The sequence below is a fragment of the Sorex fumeus genome, unplaced genomic scaffold (genome assembly GCF_029834395.1).
Source record: "Sorex fumeus unplaced genomic scaffold, SorFum_2.1 ptg000024l, whole genome shotgun sequence".
Lineage (NCBI taxonomy): Eukaryota > Metazoa > Chordata > Mammalia > Eulipotyphla > Soricidae > Sorex > Sorex fumeus.
The window spans coordinates 27,418,632-27,437,804 of NW_026606081.1; the positions used below are offsets into that span (position 1 = coordinate 27,418,632).

The 19,173-nt window shown below is 40.7% G+C and overlaps 1 protein-coding gene and 1 pseudogene across 1 annotated transcript in view; both read right to left on the reverse strand.

Moving 5' to 3' along the window:
* Positions 1-16,012, reverse strand: part of LOC130023735 (phospholipid scramblase family member 5-like) — a 45,533-nt gene extending 29,521 nt beyond the window's left edge. The window contains exons 1-2 of the mRNA XM_056114326.1: positions 16,000-16,012; positions 3,742-3,905 (exon numbers count right to left, since the gene is read on the reverse strand). Of these exons, the coding sequence (XP_055970301.1) occupies positions 3,742-3,905; positions 16,000-16,012 (177 nt within the window). The remainder of the gene's footprint in view (positions 1-3,741; positions 3,906-15,999) is intronic.
* Positions 16,013-16,163: 151 nt separating this feature from the next.
* LOC130023736 (synaptosomal-associated protein 47-like) overlaps positions 16,164-19,173 on the reverse strand; it is a 31,913-nt pseudogene continuing 28,903 nt past the window's right edge.

Sequence of the window (19,173 nt, forward strand, 5' to 3'; positions counted from 1 at the left end):
CGCCACCCATCTCACTCATGGACACAGAACCAGCAACAGCCTGAGTACCACAGGCTGAGGCCCCTTCCACAAGCCAAACACACACACACACACACACACACACACACACACACACACAAATCAAAGCATAAAACTGAGCAGTTGTGGAGCAGAGAGGACCATGGGAAAAAAATGGAGGGGGTTTGCTCACACTGGTAGATGGATGGACTGGTGCTCTCTTCAACTATAAAACAATGATTTAAATGCTACTTAAACCATGACTCCTCAATTAAAAATTAAACAAAGCCTTAAATTAAAGGGAACTAAAATTTTATTTTGAAACAAATAGATGTAAGGGAGGGGGCGCTGTGCTCTGGTTTCTCTGGTTTCCCCCCACCTCACACACATGTGCACGCCTGCTCATTCCCAGCAGAGACAAAGAACCCCATGACCGGAGAGAGAGGGGGCGCTACATTTCTTCACTCACCCCTTCCTTTGCCTAGAGAACCAGAAACCCTGCCTGTGCCAACAAGATGCCACCAAGAGGTTGAGGAATGTCACCAAATGCAGGAGAGTCAAGAGCCCATGCACTGGGAGGGAAGTGATTTCTCCAGTGATGGAGTAACACACATATCTGAGAAGTGACCCAATTTCCTGAGTCTCCTAGACTAATAGTTTTTCATGGAAATGTTTTATTTGTCTGTATTTTAGTCCAGGACTCAAAGATTCACTCAGTTGAAAACCCCAAGCACTCACGACAATGCCAGTCATTGTCGTGTCCAAAGGTTTGTTTTCAATATCCCTTTAACACTTTCTCTGCTTTAGAAACTCCCAGGCCTCTGGTAAACCATTACTAAGATGTGGTCACTACTGGGCACCACAGAACCAGAAAATACAGTCCTGCTATTCCCTCAGGCTGCCTTGTTTATTCTGAGATGGAGGTCCTGCATCCAGGACCTTATGTTTGGCTATTCTGGTAGCTTCCCGTAAGGGATCACTTTCAAACTCTTGCTCCAAAGCACCCTCTTCAAATCTTTTGCTATTAATGATAAACTAGGAAACTTAAACAGGCCAAATGATACAATGTCAGGTGCCTGGGCTAGTAAAATGCTCTCTGTGCATGAAACTAACTCTACAGTGGAAATGCACTGGCAGCCATGACTATAAGAATGAGTTTGTTCTTTGTTGCTAAGGTGAGGTGGTGCTGTATGTGGTGTTCAAGAACTATTCTTCATGATCTTCGGGGTGGGGGAGTCCATTTGAGTCACATCCCTGGCTCCCTGTGCCAATTTCTCATTGACTTGATCATATTTAGAGGTATCAGACATGCACTTTTAAATGTGTCTTTTCATGTGTCTCTGTAAACATTAGCTTATAACAAATTATCCTTTGAACCTTTGAAAACCAATGCTGTTAACTATTATAAAGATGGTAATTCAATCTGGAAACATAGTGTATAGTTTTATTCTGATATTTATGCCAAAAGCACAGTGGTAGGGAGTTCGCCTTACACGCGGCCAACATGGCCGACCCGAGTTCGATTCCTCCGCCCCTCTCGGAGAGCCCGGCAAGCTACCGAGAGTATATTCGATATGCCAAACACAGTAACAACAAAGTCTCCAATGGAGACGTTACTGGGCCCGCTCGAGCAAATCAACGATCAACGGGAGGGCCTTTAAAGCAAATATATATACACATATATATGTTTGTGTGCACATACGTATTTTATATATACATGTAAACACATAGATATTTGTGGATATTTTCAAAGTGTTTACAGAAGCAGAATTTTCAATATTCATTGAATAAATGTGACTTAAAAACGTACACTTATTTTAATCACATTCCTCTATATGTTCCTGATATACTTGTGACATAAATCTCTAAAATGCTCATTTGTCTTGTCACATACGCACTGCTTTAATGTAAACAAATGTTCTAATTTAGAAATGAGGAAATCATGCACCAATTTGTCAGATATTTTTCTTTTCTGGAAAGGATTCTCAGAGATGTGTGCTTGGAAAATGCACTCGACATTAGAACTAAGCCAATAGATTCATATCTCTCTTGAACGTGAAACAAGAGATGCATTTATATCAAGCATCTGGCTTTGGGTGTGCCATCATTCATGGATGGAAGGACATAGGACGGCCATATGTGATCATCAAGCCCAGCCCTCTGGCATAGCTGTACCACTTTTATACTTGGCAAAACCTTGTCTGACAACATTCCCAAACAGCTTGCAGCAGTTAATCAACTCTCGTCGGCTATTACAACTGATCCTCTCTGCAGATGGAAGATGTGGGTTCGCCTTCCCAGCTCTTTTACGTTTCTCCCTGAGCTCCCTGGTCTCTGCAGTACATTTGTCTGCCAGTGGGTTCTGAAGAAGGCATCTGCAATTATAAACATTTTCCCAGGAACATATGCTGCATGCAGCTTAAACCCTATCAGGCATAACAGAGATCACGTGTACCTTAAGGGAATTAACCCAGAGATTTGATTTTGATAAAGGAGATAGACTTTATAGTTTGAAAGAATGCCAAACAAGCTGAGAACTGTAGCAGATGTGCTGACGTCTCAATATCAGGGCATCTTTAATCTCTAAGATTAAACACAAAGCAACAGTAATATGCCTACAGCCCGACTCCCATTTCCGGTGGTAAAATTTCATGAGTGACTTCTAGAATTGGTTGGGATCTCTGTTTACCCACTGAACATTCCAACAGTGACTGTATCGAATAATAATATAATTTTTCATACTTGGCCTGGACATAAGACAGTAACATGTACATAATATTGTTAACAAAATCACTTGTTTCTGATGGATTTCTGTTCCACATGTTGAGTATCAGGGAGGATACTGTGAACTTCCACTTCATTGTGGAAGTTTCTCCCAAGTCCCTTGATTTTAAGCACCCCTTTCTTCCTCTACATGTAGACTGGGTGAGTTTATCTGACTTCGACCGGCAACCTCAAACATTCTGTTGAATCTTTTATTTTGCCAATTCAGTTGCAACCTGTTTGGATCTGAGAAACTATGTTCTACGCTTTTATATGTGCCGTGATCATATCCAGGACTCAATAGATATTCCTGGACTAAGTAAATCTAGGTGATTAAACATTAGAGAAAATTCCTTGAGGGTAAATTTGCTGACACTTTGACCAGCAAGCAGAGAGCAAATAAATATGCTGGGTGGCTCAATCAAAAATGTTTGGTCTTGTTGTCACTTTGTCCGTACGTTCAGAAAGGAGAAATGTGGACAAAAGGCAACATACATTTCTTCACAAGTAATAGGACTAAGTCAGAGAAAGTTCTTATCATGTCATGATCTAGGATACTTTGTCCATTTCAGTTAGTTGTTGGTTGTATTTCCTAAACCTTGGTCGAACTGCAATAATCTACCTATTGTACAGGGGGAAGCATTTGTGGAAACAGAGAAGAAAGCAAAAGTCCACCTAGATCATTAGTTTTTGGTGGGGTGAGCATACGCTAGAGTGCTGAGGGCTTGGTATCAAATCCAGGTCGGCCCCACATAAGGCAAATTCCTTAACCTGTGAACATTTTCTCTACCCCCAAAGCTCAAATAGATTAAATAGAGTAAAATTGTCAACATAATTCCAAAAGTATCCTTTGACCATCTTCTCCAGGAAACAAAAACAAGCCACAAATTGTTGACTATTGTACTTGGCTGAACTGCAAGATGCTAGCCTTGTATCTCCTGTTAGGAGGATGCTTTTATAGACAGAGAAGGAGGGAAACACCTGGCTTAGGTATTCGAGACCAGGAGGAATACTGCCCGGCAGAGGACGAGGTGGCTGCCATACTTGGTGCCCTGTGTTGGAAGCGGAGGTGGTGAGGTTGCCATCGGGGCCTGACGCGCCAGGAAGAAAACCACGAAGCCCTCGACCTCTTTGGTTCTGTGAATCTGCAAGAGAACGAAAATGCCAGACTTAATAAAGCGTGGAAGTATGGGCCATTTTCTTTAGTATTTCTTATCTATATCAAGAAAAGCTATGTAGCACTGTCCTCCCATTGTCCATCATCCTACTGTCCTCCCATCAGGTTCATTTGCTCGGGCGGGCAACCAGTAATGTCTCCATTTTGAGACTTGTTACTGTTTTTGGCATATCGAATATGCCACGGGGAGCTTGCCAGGCTCTGCCGTGCGGGCGGGATACTCTCGGTAGCTTTCCAAGCTCTCTGAGATGGATGAGGGAACCAAACTCGGGTCAGTCGGTCGCATGCAAGGCAGATGCCGTACCTGCTGTGCTATCGCTCCAGCCAAGAAAAACTACATATAATTTTTTTTTAATTTTTTTTATATTTTTAAATTTTTACTAGTGAGACACCATGAGGTACAGTTGTAGACTTACAAATTTTTGTGCTTGGGTTTCAATTATACAATGATCAAATACCCATCCCTCTTTTATATATAAATTATGTATTCATTATATATTATAGACGTTTGTATAATGATTATATAGATAGCACAGCGAGTAGGGCGTTTGCCTTGCACGCAGCCAACATGGCCGACCAGAGTTCGATTCCTCCGCCCCTCTCGGAGAGCCCGGCAAGCTACCGAGAGTATTCGATATGCCAGACACAGTAACAACAAAGTCTCCAATGGAGACGTTACTGGGCCCGCTCGAGCAAATCGACGATCAACGGGAGGGCCTTTACTTTACTTTACTTTATTATTGTTTAATATATATAGTCACCTAGTTAAAGAATATGTTACTATTGGATATTTGTTATGATCGTGACATACATAAAAACATAAAATACATATTATATATATTTACATAAAATATATATGTAAATTTAGTTGCAGTCTTTCAACAGCACCCCATTTGGGATTACTATATCAAGAATGGGAGGTGGCAAGGATAGTGGAGATAAGGGCCAGGAGGATTGCTCCACGGCTTGGAAGCCAACATCATATATGGGGGAAAAGGCAGCTCAGATAGAGAAGGGACCACCAAGTAAAGAATGCTTGGAGAGCCTACTGGGGATGGGAGATGGATGCTGAAAGTATACTATAGACCGAACATGATGGCCACTGAATACTTGCATTGCAAACCACAACACCCAAAAGGATAGAGGGAATGTCCTGCCACGCGGGGGGTGGGGGGGATTAAGAGGTGGTGGGAGGGATACGGAACATTGGTAGTGGAGAATGCACACAGGTGGAAGGATGGGTATGCAATCATTATATGACCAGCCGAAGAAAAGGGAGAGGGGGAATTCATGGGAGTATTTGAAAGAGAATAGAGAATCATGTGACATCAATATTTTTGTAGGCAAATACACTTTTTTCTTTGGAGCACTGGAGAACTGTTTGAATCACAGTAGGAGTTTCAGGCCTATTCTCCATCCCCAGATGTGGAGGGTGCTCTCCCCAGATGTGAAGGGTGCTTGGTATTTCTAAGAACGTTTTCTCTCTACATCCATCACACTCTTCTGTGGAGGTTTGGGTTAGTGGTCTGTGGTTCTCCCTTGGAAATCCCTGAAGGGCTGGTGAAAACTGTCTTTGGACGCCACTCCAGGGTATTTCTGGTGCAATTGTTGGGGGAGTGGGTGGGGTTTGAAACTTGAGAATTTACATTTCTAATGTTGTGCCAGGTAAGCTAATGCTTTGGGTCTAGGATCAGACTCAGAGAACAAATTTTGTAGTCCACGAGAATATTCAAAGTAAAGTTACGTTCTCCTGGAAGGCAAGATAATATCTAATTGAGCACATGCCTTGATATTTTGTATAAAAGCATCTTTCCCATTTTCTGACAGTAAGAATCCCTCTGAAACTCACCCAGGGTTACATAAGATAGAATATTTACAGAATCCTATGATGTTGGGCTTTAATTTTCTAAAAGAAATCACCTGTTTTTGACATTGTTGTCTTGTACAATGTTATTACTTCAATGACTTATTAGATTGGAATGTACAGATTTGCTATTTACCCTGCATGTGGCAAGAGCCTATGCAATAGTATGCAAACACCCTAATAAATGATGCATGCAAAATTATTCATCTTTGTTAAATATATAAATTTATATTTTTATTGGCTGTGTAACATAGGATTTCTATTGTTATTTTTCCTGTTGTAGTATTTTTCTCACATGACTGCCATTTGGGTATCTCTGTTATTAGATGGCAGATTTTAAAAAACTGAGTGTTACTCTTTACAATAGCCAGAATCTGGAAAAAAACCTGAGTACCCGAGAACAGATGACTGGTTGAAGAAACTCTGGCACATTTACACAATGGAGTACTATGTAGCTGTTAGAAAAGACGAAGTCATGAAGTTTACATACAAGTGGTACTACATGGAAAGTATCATGTTAAGTGAAATGACTCAGAAAGAAAGGGATAGACATAGAAAGATTGCATTCATCTGGGGAACATAAAGTAACAAAATAGGAAACTAACAAGTATGGCAGAGATTAGTACCAGGAATTTTACTCAATGACCCGGAGGACAACCACACATGTTAGGGGAAGGGGGAGCTCAGAAAGAGAAGGGAACACCAGGTGAAGGGTGTTGGGAGGATCCGCCCATGATGGGAGAGCATGCTGAGGGTAGACTGTCGACCAAGCATGGTTGCCACTCAATGCCTCTTTTGCCGACCATGGCACCCAAAAGGAGAGAGAGGGAAATGCCCTGCCACAGAGGCAGGGTGGGATAGGGACTGGGGGGAGAGGGGATGCTGGGATCCGAGGTGGTGGGAAATGCGCACTGGTGGAGGGATGGGTGTTTGATCATTGTATAATCGAAACCCAAGCACAAAAATGTGTAAGTCTACAACTGTACCTCATGGTGCCTCACTATTAAAAAATAAATAAATATAAAAAAATAAAGTAAACAGAAGGAAAATAAAAAAAACTGAGTGTTTTTTCTGCTCATTTTTATTAATTTAGAAATAAAAGAGGTTTCAGATATGCATATATTAACTTTATCAAGATTATGTTGCTTTCACTTGATCACTTGACTTCCCATTAATTGTTGATTTGCTCGAGCAGGCGCCAGGGACAAATGGATTTGTTCCTGTCGCGTGTTAGTGTAGCCCAATGGCGTCTGTTCACTCTAGGAACATGAAGAGCCTCAAATCGATCGCTCATGATCTTGACGAAGAAGCTGACCATCTGGTAGGTGGGCGGCCATGCGGTCTTTTGACATCCCATGGAATCCAGTCGGTAACAGCTCTAGTCCAGCGGTTGTCTTTAAATCTCATTACGTGACCAGCCCATCTGATTTTTGACACCTTGGCAAACGAGACAGCATCCCTGATTCTTGATCGTCGACGGATGTCGAAACTCCGGATTCTTTCTCTCATTTGAGTGAAACGTGATATTCCAAGCATAGCTCTTTCAGTTCCTCTTTGGGAGACCTGAATAGCGTTCTCATCCGGTTTGCGTAGGGCCCAGGTCTCTGAGGCATATGTTAATGCAGGAAGAACAGTGGAATCAAAGAGATGTGCCCGGAGCCGGAGGTTCTTCGTCCTCTTAGCTATTTCTTCGACGTTCTTGAAGGCGTTCCAAGCCGCTCTCTTCCTCCTGCGCAGCTCGGGTGCCAGGTCATTTGTCATGTTGACCTCTCGACCTAGGTACACATAGCTGTTGTATTCGGAGATGGTCATTCCATTGAGAGCGAATGGGGCGTCAGGAACAAGGCTGTTTCTCATAAACATTGTCTTCGTAAGATTCAGCTGTAGTCCGACTTTCCACACTCACGGTCGAAGTCGGCCAGCATTTGTGCTGCTTGGCTGATGTCTGGTGTTATTAAAACAATGTCATCAGCAAAGCGGAGGTGGTGTAGTTGCCGACCATCTATCTTCACTCCCATTCCTTCCCATTCCAGTCGTCGCATGATGGAATTTGGTATGTCGGCAAGTGGACATGGTTATTGAAGAGATTTGAGTAGAAGTCATGGATAATCTTCTCCATTGCCGTTCTGGAGGATGTGATAGATCCATCAGGATGTCGGAGGGCAGTTATCTTGGTCTTGTAGTTGGCAAAGGACAGGCAGGCGTTACGAATACTTTTCCTGGCTTCTGCCACATCTACCAGCACTTCTGCTCTTCTCTCTTTGAGGTCTTCCTTGATCGCATATCTGCATTGCTTTTCGAGCTTGGACGTTCGCTTGCGGTTGCCTGAGGCATGCGCCAAAACACGTTGGTGAATAAACTCAAGAGTTTTCGAAGATAGGTGTTTTTTTGTGGCTATCTCTTTCTTGGCGTTCCTCACACAATCATGGAGATGCTAAATCAGTCGATCGTATTCCTCGTCAATGTTGTCAACAATGGCATCTTCCCATGTTGCTGCAATAGTGCCAAAGAGCTCCCAGTTGGTGGTCATTCTGAGAGTTCTCTTTTTAAACTTTGCAGCCCTTTCTCCCCACTCTGTGAAGTAGAATTTTGCACGAAGGAGACGGTGGTCCGATCCCATTTGGAATTTGGGGACAACAGCGACATCAGTCAGGCAAAACCATCGATTGAATATGATGTGGTCTATTTCGTTGTGGAATCGTCCACCGGGAGACTCCCATGTCCAATGTTTAGATTAGGCCTTCTGGAATTGTGAGTTACCATGGATGGTCTTGGTCGACATGATGAACTCAGACAGTCTCTCACCCTGTTCGTTCCATTCTAGGCCATGGGTCCTGATGTGAAGTTCTTCAGCTGATCTTCTCGGTCCTATCTTGGCATTAAAATCACCCACAATGATCTTGTAGAAGGTGTGGTCTTCTTTATAGAACTTCTCCAGTTCCATGTAGAACTTCTCGATTTCTCTTTCATCATAATGAGATGTTGGTGCGTAGACAACGAAGATAGAAACTGCCGGCAGTGAGCCACATCTATTCAAATGTAAACGTCCGATTCGGATTGTTAGGCATTCGAATGAATCAATGCTCATGGCCAAGTTTGTGTTGACAAGGACACTGACGCCTCCGACACCTCTTTTATTGCATGTTCGAGGAACAATTCTTCTCCAGTGTCGAAAACGGCATGATGAGATTGGTGCCTTCTTGTCTCGGTCAGACCAATGATGTCGTACTTGATCTTTCGTGCTTGTACCATCAGGTCCTCGATGGATGCATCTGATGCTAGCATACATGCATTGAAAGTACAGACGATCATTTTTGTCTTCCTTCGTTGTGGCAGCCTAGTTCGGCCTTGAGATTTTATTGGCCTCTCCTTTCTCATCCTTCTCAATTCTGCCATGTTGGTGAAGCCTTCAGGGTCAGGTGAATGAGACCCATTGTAATTTCTGTAATTGCGCACAGAAGACCCACCCTACCCCTACCGGGACCAGATAAATACCTCACTGGCAGACCTCCACTACTGATACTACCTCCACTACCCAGCCGCCGCCACACTCCAGGACGCTTTCTGGACCTGCGTGGCCACCTTGCGACATGATGAACTCAGTCTCTCACCCTGTTCGTTCTATTCTAGGCCATGGGTCCCGATGTATTATACAGGTGTTTTTTTGTGGCTATCTCTTTCTTGGCATTCCTTATAAGACACTAAATACCCATCTTCCGGAATTGCCGTACCATATTTGATAAGGTAACACCTATGAGGGTGATAAGAGGTTGCCCCAAAAGCCTCTATCCCTCTCGGAAAGCCTGGCAAGCTACCGAGAGTATTCCGCCCACACGGCAGAGCCTGGCAAGCTATCCGTTGTGTATTCGATATGCCAAAACCAGTAATTAATTACAATGTTGCTTTAAATTTAGCAAAAGGTGCAGATAGCATTTTCAAATATTAAACTGTCAACTATGGGTAAAAATAATTCAGACTATCATTGTCTATATATATACATATATATACACATATATGTACATATATATATCTGGAGACATATGAAAGAAAATTTCTGGCTCTGAATTAATGTATAAGAAACTTTAGAGAAGATGCAAAATAATTTGAATATGTACTTTTATCATACATTATTAAAAACTAGAGTGACATCTATATAATTCCATCAGATTACAGTAGTTTTTCTTTAGCATGAACACATAAATTATTCGTGTCTATTTGTGTGTGTGAATCTTTGTGGTATTTTTCTGAACGCTTTAAGCTCCTAAAATATATTTTAGGTCTGAAGACACGCTCAAAGTACTAGAATTAATACTTGGCAAGCAGAGTCCAAACTCCTCAATTCAATGCCTGGCACTCAACAGGACCTGAGAACTAGTGGGTGACCATGGTGCCTCCAATTCTGTTTGGGGGCAAGTAGAACTGGATTGAATAGAGCCAAAAGTGGCTCCTGAGCCCCATGAATATTTTTGGGAAGACCCCAAGAACATTGCTTTGGAGACCCCAAAACACATTTTTTAAAAATCTAAATTTAGCAGTGATATCTTTGGAGATACCAAAAGAGTTCAAGCAAAGTTTGGATGAGCACCAGGAGAGGGATGCAAAAATGGTGAAGGAATGTGGCAATTTAAGGAGTGGCCCTTTTGATACTCACATAAATGGTTTCTGGTAACAACAAACATAATAAGGTTGGGTGCTGGGTTATTGATGAGGTACTGATGAGGTACAAATGACCAGATGGCACATTTGCTTATTAACTTCAAGTTGGTAGGACTAGACCAAAGATGAACCTCAAGTTTGTATCACCTGTAACAGCTGGAATTTGGATAAGTTGTTAGAATAGAGCATAGGAAGACACTAGGGAAGCCATCTTGTCAGCTGGCCCCTGAGACAGAACTCTCTCCTGGTGACATGATAGCAGGTTGCTTTCTACTAGACCCTCTTCTTGACACTTTTCAGATCTAGGCAGACACAAAGGACATAGGTCTTAGAACTTCTCTGAATCTTATGATCACTCCTGGTGGAGCTCCAGGAACCCTATGGGGTACTGGGAATTGAACCCGCAGCAGCTGCATACAAGGCAAATGCCATACCTTCATCCTCTCTTTGGAATTATTGCCAGAGACACTGTTATCCTTGACTTTCAGAGAGCCAGAAGAAGGGACGCTGCAGGACGCTACTAAGCTTTCAGTAGTTTCAGGCAAGAACAATTACATCTTGTGCCTGAAACATTATCTTACTGAACTACTGTTGTTGTTAGGCCTTATCTGGTGGTGCTCAGGGCTTACTCCTGGCTCTGTGCTCAGGGATCACACCTGGAGGGGATCAGGGACCATATTGTGTGTCAGGGATGGAACTCTGGTTCACCGTGTGCAAGGCATACTGTATTATCTCCCCACCATGAAATGTTTTATTTATTTATTTATTGCTTTTTGGGTCACACCTGGTGATGCACAGGGATTACTCCTAGCTCTGCACTCAGGAGTTACTCCTGCTGGTGCTCAGGGGACCATATGGGATGCTGGGAATCGAACCAGGGTCAGCCACGTGCAAGGCAAACGTCCTACCCACTGTGCTATCTCTCCAGCCCCACCATGAAATTTTTTAAATAAAATTTTTCTTTTTTTTTCATTTCATTATCCTGTTATTCATCGATTGCCTCGAGCAGGCCCCAGTAACGTCTCTTTCATCCTAGCCCCGAGATTATATTCAAGGCTCTTTAGGAGAATGAGACCCATCATTGTTACTGGTATTTGGCATATTTGGTACGCCACAGGGAGTTTGCCAGACTCTGCCCTGTGGGCAGGCTACATTTGATAGCCTGCAAGTTTGTCCAAAGTAGGAATGAGATAATAAGATGTCATAAAAAAGATGTCCTGATAAGATGTCGCGCAGCCGCAAATGCAGCCGCGCGGTTCCGGGAGCTGAATTTTATAGTCTCTGAGTCTTGGCCATTGATGGGATTACACGGCGCCAGGGGGCCAGGTGGTGGGTGTGACCCCGCCTACTGGAATTTGGAGGATCTGGGTGGAGGATGCTCGACTCCAATCCGAGTAGGCTTGGAGATCTCGGCCCCGGAACCCGCGTGGCTTTGTCCCTCTGCCAGTACCTTCATGTGTGCAGAGAGTTGTCTCAGCATGGTGGTGGCTGGTCCTGGAGGTCTTAGTGACATAAAAGAACCAGTTTTGTATCTGCACAGCACTCTCAGTGATATAAGCTTTTTTTTTTCTTTTCTCTTTAGTAACCAAGCCGAACTTTACTTAGAGTGATTAAACTTTGAGGATTATAATATGAACTCAGTAAACAGGCTTTTATTTGGGGGCATTCTTCTCCTTATTATCCCTCCCTCCATAAATATATAACCTGAATATATATATATATATATATATATATATATATATATATATACTACCCCTCCCTCCCATGAAAATAACTCTTAAATAAAGACACTAACAGGGAAAAATTTGAGCCATTACCTACAGTCTTATGTCATTTGCAGATCAAACCCCATGGTAAATTTGATTTTAGACTTACATTGTTTTCCTGGTCACCAGAAACAGGTAAGTGATGCTCTTTGGTCTAGATTCTTAAACCGAGGGTTGTGGTACCCAAAAGGTGGTAGTGTCTAGGCACTTGTTTTGCATGTACCAAGCCTGGATAGATCCCTGGCACTGCATATGGTTCTCTGGGAACTGCCAGGAGTGATCACCCCCAGGCACAGAGCCAGAAACTCTGAGCACTGAAAGTTGTGGCCCCCAAATAAGTAAGTAAAGTAAAGTAAAGGCCCTCCCATTGATCATCGATTTGCTCGAGCGGACCCAGTAACGTCTCCATTGGAGACTTTGTTGTTACTGTGTTTGGCATATCGAATATGTCACGGGGAGCTTGCCAGACTCTGCCGTGCGGGCGAGATACTCTCGGTAGCTTGCCAGGCTCTCCGAGAGGGGCGGAGGAATCGAACTCGAATCGGCCATGCTGGCCGCATGCAAGGCAAACGCCCTACCGCTGTGCTACAACAAAACAAACAAAATTTGGGGGGGTCCAAACTGCTCCCTCCCACATAGAATGGTCTAACTGAATTGTGAGAAAACCCAATTGTCATAAAATAATGATTTTTAGCAGTAAATGTTTGCTATGTGTGTGTGTGTGTTTTATACACCTGAGGTCAGGTAAACAAAATCTTATGTAGAAAGAAGATTCAAATGTCCACATCTTGAGGGACATATGTCACAGAGATAAAATACAGAGGAATGCTTCATCCTTGGCATGGAGGTTCAAGAGAGATCTACTGCCCAGAGGACCTTAATGAGCTGCTCAATATGTTCTGTAACTTGGACTCGGTGGTGATTATGCAAGAGCACCCTTGTTTTAAAAATCACGAAGGTGAAGTCTGGTGCTAAATACCTTACTTTATACATCTTATCCCTCTGTATAGCAAAAAACAAAAAACAAACAAACAAAAACCCAAACAAACAAAAAAAACAGTTCATAAATAGGAATTATTTTCTAATGTTAATAGAAGATTATTTCATTATGCTACATAATTAATTTTACTGAAGAAAAATAAAAGCACATAACTCTGCTTTTTTTTTTTTTTTTGTAAACCATTGTGGCTGTAATACAATGCAATAAGTTGAGTGTCTGGAATTGGCTCTAGGTCATACCTCACCGAATCTTCATTCAGACCTCAGACCTTAGGAGGCCAGCATGGATGCCTTGGGAGCCAGTTCAAGGTCTTTCCCTAGCCTGGATTAGGGCTTAATCGCCTTCAGAAACCTTGGGTCACATTGTGAAGTCATGGTTTTTTTTCTTCTGGAATTCTGTTCCCTCTGGAGCAGACGTAGAATATTACTGCTTAGTTTACAGTCTCCTGGAAAAAACTGATTTGTTTGGATCAGTTTCTTCAAGTTTGATCCTGTGCCTAAGTTGTGTAGAGTTATACTAAAAAGGGCTATTAGTTCACACTCATAGTTCTTCTGTCTGAATGAGAGCCAGTACTCAGACTGTCGGTTGGTCTATGGTACCAATTAATCTATCTAGGGAACGTACTAGAAGTCCCAATGAATCCAGGCCTTCGATATGCTAATGAGCAATATTGTGTCATGGAAACTTGATGATATTGTCCATACTATCTTTAATTTACATTTCTAGAACAAAATCCACAAAGACATTTGAGGTTAAGTGAGATGGATATCCTATCTGCTGTCTTCAAACTGGCCAACTCATTCAGAAGCAATTTTGGTTTTCATTTTTTAAGAAATAGAACAAAGGGCTGAAATGATAATCCAGCAAGTAGGGCATTTGCCTTGCATGCAGCCAACCTGGGTTCAATTCCTGGCATCCCATATTTTTCCTCAAGCACCGCCAGGAGTAATTCCTGAGTGCAGAGCCAGAAGTAACCCCTGAGCATCGCTGGATGTGTCCCAGAAAGCAAAAAGAAAAAAGAAAAGAAAAGAAATAGAGAAGGAACATTCCCACGTTTGTCCCTCTTAGTACTTTCTGTAGGCTGCAGGAGGAAGGTTACTTTTCCACTGAAGTCTTACATTGAAGTTTAGTCTCCAGCCCTCATTATGACCACACATCACTGCTTTGGGGTAGATTAATAATATTTTGATCCTAATATTGCTTTCTAATCACAAGTTTCTTCAAAGACTCATAGGAGCAAATGAAGAAGGAACTCCTTTGAATTCCTATCTGGCTTTGAATTTCTATCTACTCTTTTAAAAATGTATAACTAGCTTATAAATATTTCACATACCCCTCAGCTCTGCTTTCCAGGGCACAGTTGTTGCTGTAACTCTTATAAAGTACTGTTGTGTTTTGGCCTAAGTGTTAGTTCCAGTCTTAAGTGAAAGGGAGAACTTGTCAAGATTATTTTCAGTGGGTCTTCAAATACAAAAGTGAAACACAATATTAAAATTCATGACTTTTCTGTTTTGTGACTATAGTTTACAATTTGTTTGAGCTTTGTCAATGTTACCCCACGACTGGCATACATTTAATGTCAGTGAAAAATGAGATTATCTTATTTGTTCTCAATATACTAAATTGAACCCAAAAGAATTATTTTGATAAAGGAAGCAAGTAATCATACACATTTCTTTCAATGGATCATGAATTTAGGATATTATAAATTGATGGACTCTATTATCCTATTTGTAATTAGGTTAAAAGGTTTCCACCAATTATCCTAATCACAATTCTTCACACTAAAACTTTTCATTATAACCTAGAGTTTAATGGTTTGCTCTGATAATGGAATAAAAATGCATTGTAATTTTGTTTTTTACATAATTTTACAAGTGATTTTACTAAGATTGCAACTCATTACCGTAAAATACCACCCCATTATTTTTTTGTCTTTTGAGAAGTTCTTTAAAGTTAGATAGTACTAATGATAAAAAGTTTTAGATATTACAGGAAACACTTGCTCTTTCCCCAAAGTCCTCAATTAATTTGCTTACTTAAATTATTTTAAGTTTACCTTTCTGCATTTAACTTAATGTTTAGTATATTCTGTAAGATTGGTGGTTTAGAAGTATTTATTTCTAGTGCAATACAATTATTGAAAGTTACCAATGGTATAATTTTACCAATTCTTCATGATACCAATTATCTTTAATACTAGTCTTTTGATACCATTATAATGGTATTTAATAATTTGAGATGATATCAATCATAGTGGTTTGATACCAATAATTTTTAATACCAATATTTGATTTGAAACCAATCATTATACCAGTTATTTATGATACCAATCATTTACCGATTATACAAATTTACCAATTATTTATGATAAATGTCTGTGTCAAATATTTCAAACAACAAACTAGAAATTTGAAAATTGAACTGCACTTTAAGGCTCATATGGGAATAGTTATTTACAAGTCTCCTTCAAATGAGAATACCAACCTGTCCTTTTGTTTGACATTAGCTCTGAAAATCTCTTAACTATTTCTATTCATCATACCTCACACAGTTTACCTCTCAACGTCTATATTCTACATTGAGATAGGTTTGTTTTATTTTTTTTAATTTAATGCAACGTTCTCCTGGAGTTAAATATTCAAAGTATCTCGATGTTCAAAGGTGATGTGACAGAATTCAAAGTGTAGGCCTCACCAAATGTAACTTGCCACCACCGTATATTTGCAGTCATGATACAAGGAAAAATTTCTTAGCTGGCTTTACTTACTCTTACCTTTAGAGGCCATGAAGATGTCAGAATCGCTACTCCAAAGGCAGCCAGGTTAAAAGAAAAGGCTTTTCTTCTTGCAGCAAGGAGAGAAGACACAGCAGGCACGAAACTTCAGAAGGGGTCTGTCTACTGCATGTCAGCTGGAAGTCCCAGAGGAAAGGGGAGCCTTACTCAGCTTCCCGGTTCTCTGTTTCAGTAGCTAGACAACAGGGGGAGACAAAGCTTTCACCAAAGGTAAACGCACCTGGGAATTGGTGACTCGGCAGAGTGATATTGGAAACAATGAAATCAGAAAGCAAAGAGGCAGCTTTGGGGGATTCTAACTTGCACTTGGGTAGTTTGCAAAAACTTCTTGAAATTGGTATATTCACACTCAGTATGATAGCAGTAACATTCTGTTTTGCTAATTCTATACCCTATGGCATTTTAATTAGAAAATGATCACCTAAAGATCACCGATACCTGAGTCTATGATGAAATGTTTCATCATGTGTAAGTTTCTGACAGTTGTGAGTACATTTAAAAATAATCTTTCAATGTTTGAACATCAGTATTCTTGATTCTCTCCCCAGAAGTTATACAAGGGGGGGGGGGGTTATCTCCTATTGACAACAACAACAAAACAGTAAGTCTTTGTTTTGTTTTTACTTAAATTTGATGAATCTAAGTCATTTGAAAATACCATCGATATATTAATTTCCCAAAACGATTAAAAAGGTACAGGAGCTATTTGATTGTCCTGCACACCGATGAAAGGATTCAGATCTGCTCTGTAAACTTGTCTAGACTGCTCATTTGTTAATTCAAGATAACCTAGGAACTGTGGGTCTTTTTTCACTAAGTCAGTTTCCCTGACTGATTTGCAAGTGTTGAATTCAGCATTTGACAAAAGATGGCTATCTGACCTGAGAAAGCATAGGTGGTGACAAAAAATTATGAAGTTTGCTTCACAGGTTGCAGATAGCCTAAACTTCCGATTCTCACCTGACAAAGAGATCTATCTTGGTTGTTTTTAAATGATTAGTTTGAAAAGGAGCTGCCTGACATCTAAAGAAATCCGTCTTGAAATTAAACTATGCACTTCCTAAGTTTCTTAATGCTGGCATTTTGACAAACCTTAATCCAAAGAAACCAAGTTGATTTTTTTAAAGCATTAAAAAAAATTGAAGTTGGGCTGGAGAGATAGCACAGCAGGTAAGGCGTTTGCCTTGCATGCGGCCGACCCGGGTTCAATTCCCAGCATCCCATATGGTTCCCTGAGCACCGCCAGGAGTAACTCCTGAGTGCAGAGCCAGGTGTGACCCCCCAAAAAAAGGAAAATAAATAAATAAAATTGAAGTAAGTGCATTGAAACATTACATACATTTTGGGTGAGTATCATTAAAAATAAGTGTTTGTCTAAAATTTTAATTGTACTGGCACATAACTGACTCAGCTGATTTACTCATTCCCCGCTTCCCCTTTCTCTTCTGATAATCACCAATTGGTCTTGCAGTTGAAATGTTTATTTTTGTTTTATTTAGTTCATCTGTTTTGCTATTTACCATTTAGGAGTGAAATCATGTGGTGTTCCACTTTTTCTATTTGACTTATTCAACTAAACAGAACACCTGCTAGGTCCGTCAATGTTGGTGCAAATTGCAGGGTGTGGATTTTTGATAGCTCAGTAGTATTTCACTGGCATTGCCACCCCGTAAGACACTTCCAGATCTTGGCTCTTATAAATAAAAGTAGGATAAACATGGGAGATATGACAGATAGATAGATTTGAATTAATTTTTTTGATTACCAAATCAGGCAGGATTGCATTCACTGGTGGGAACTCCAGTGCCACACCCACATATAGTCCCACTAACAGAGCACAACGCTTTATTTTTGTCTCTGATTCTCTCCAATATTTGTTGTTTCTTGTCTTTTAAATGAGTTTGAAGTTTATATCATCATTTTGTTTTACATTTCCCTAATAATCATGTTTTTGTGTACCAATTCCACACCCATTTGATGTCCTCTTCCTCCTCCTCCTCTTCTTCCTCTTCCTCCTCCTTCTGTTTCTCATTCTCCTCCTCCTCTTCCTCTTGTCAGGGGTCAGGGGAAGATTTGCGATGCTAGACAACAAACCTGAGTCAGTTGTGTACAAGGCAAGTGTACGACCTGCTCTGCTATCTCTCTAGTTCCTGTCTTTGGAGAAGTTTCTGCTCATTTTTCAGTTGGGTTGTTTGAAACCAAACTTGTTATTAACACTCTCAAGCAGGTTTTTTGTATTATTTATTTGTTTGTTTGTTATTTAGGGCACACCTGGTGATGCTCAGGGCTCACTCTTGGTTCCGTACATAGGGATCAATGCTGGCACTGCTCAGAGGACCATATGGAGTACCAGAAATTTAACTGTGGTGAGCTGCATGCAAGAAAATCTGGGCCAATTATTTGTTTTTCTTAATTTATATGAATAGTACTTGGGGCATAATTTTAAAACTTTATTTAAATTTCATTAAAAATGTAAAATGATGCATACAAATTATATTTGTTTTCAGCCAGTGCAGGTGATTAATTTTACTGATACATTCATTGATTTAATGAGTACAGTTTTGGTGTTTTGACCTGTTAGTCGGCATTATAATCGTTTTCATGATGTTTTCTTGATGGTCATCATGCAGAGAAGGGTTTTCTGCTTGTATGCAGCAATCTTTATTTTATTAAGTATCTATGAATTGTTCTCCATTTTTTTGTACATTTACATTTCTGGAAATAATGCAAAAGTGTTTCTCTTTTCACATATCCTGCCTAAGCTTGGTCAGATAATGGAAAACTAACAGGGTTCTCCCAGATGTTAACTAGTAGGATAGTATCTAGGGGTGTTGTTTACAAATAAGATGAGTAAACACCTTTGTTTGTATTTATTTTTCAGCTATTCCTATCATAGTGCATCATGTAAGAATAACTAATACCAAATGTCACGAACAGCTGCTTATAAAAGTTACAATACAGGTGGGAAATGATGAGTAAACAAACTATAATTTAGTGATAGAATGGTTTTTATTCATTGAGTCTCACTTTTAGTAATCATGCAATATTTTGCTTTGATGATTGCCTCAGGATACCTGTTTTAAAATAAGCTGTTGTAAGAGGATCAGAAGGGAAATTGGCTACCTAGTTCATACACAGTACAGACCTCTGCGA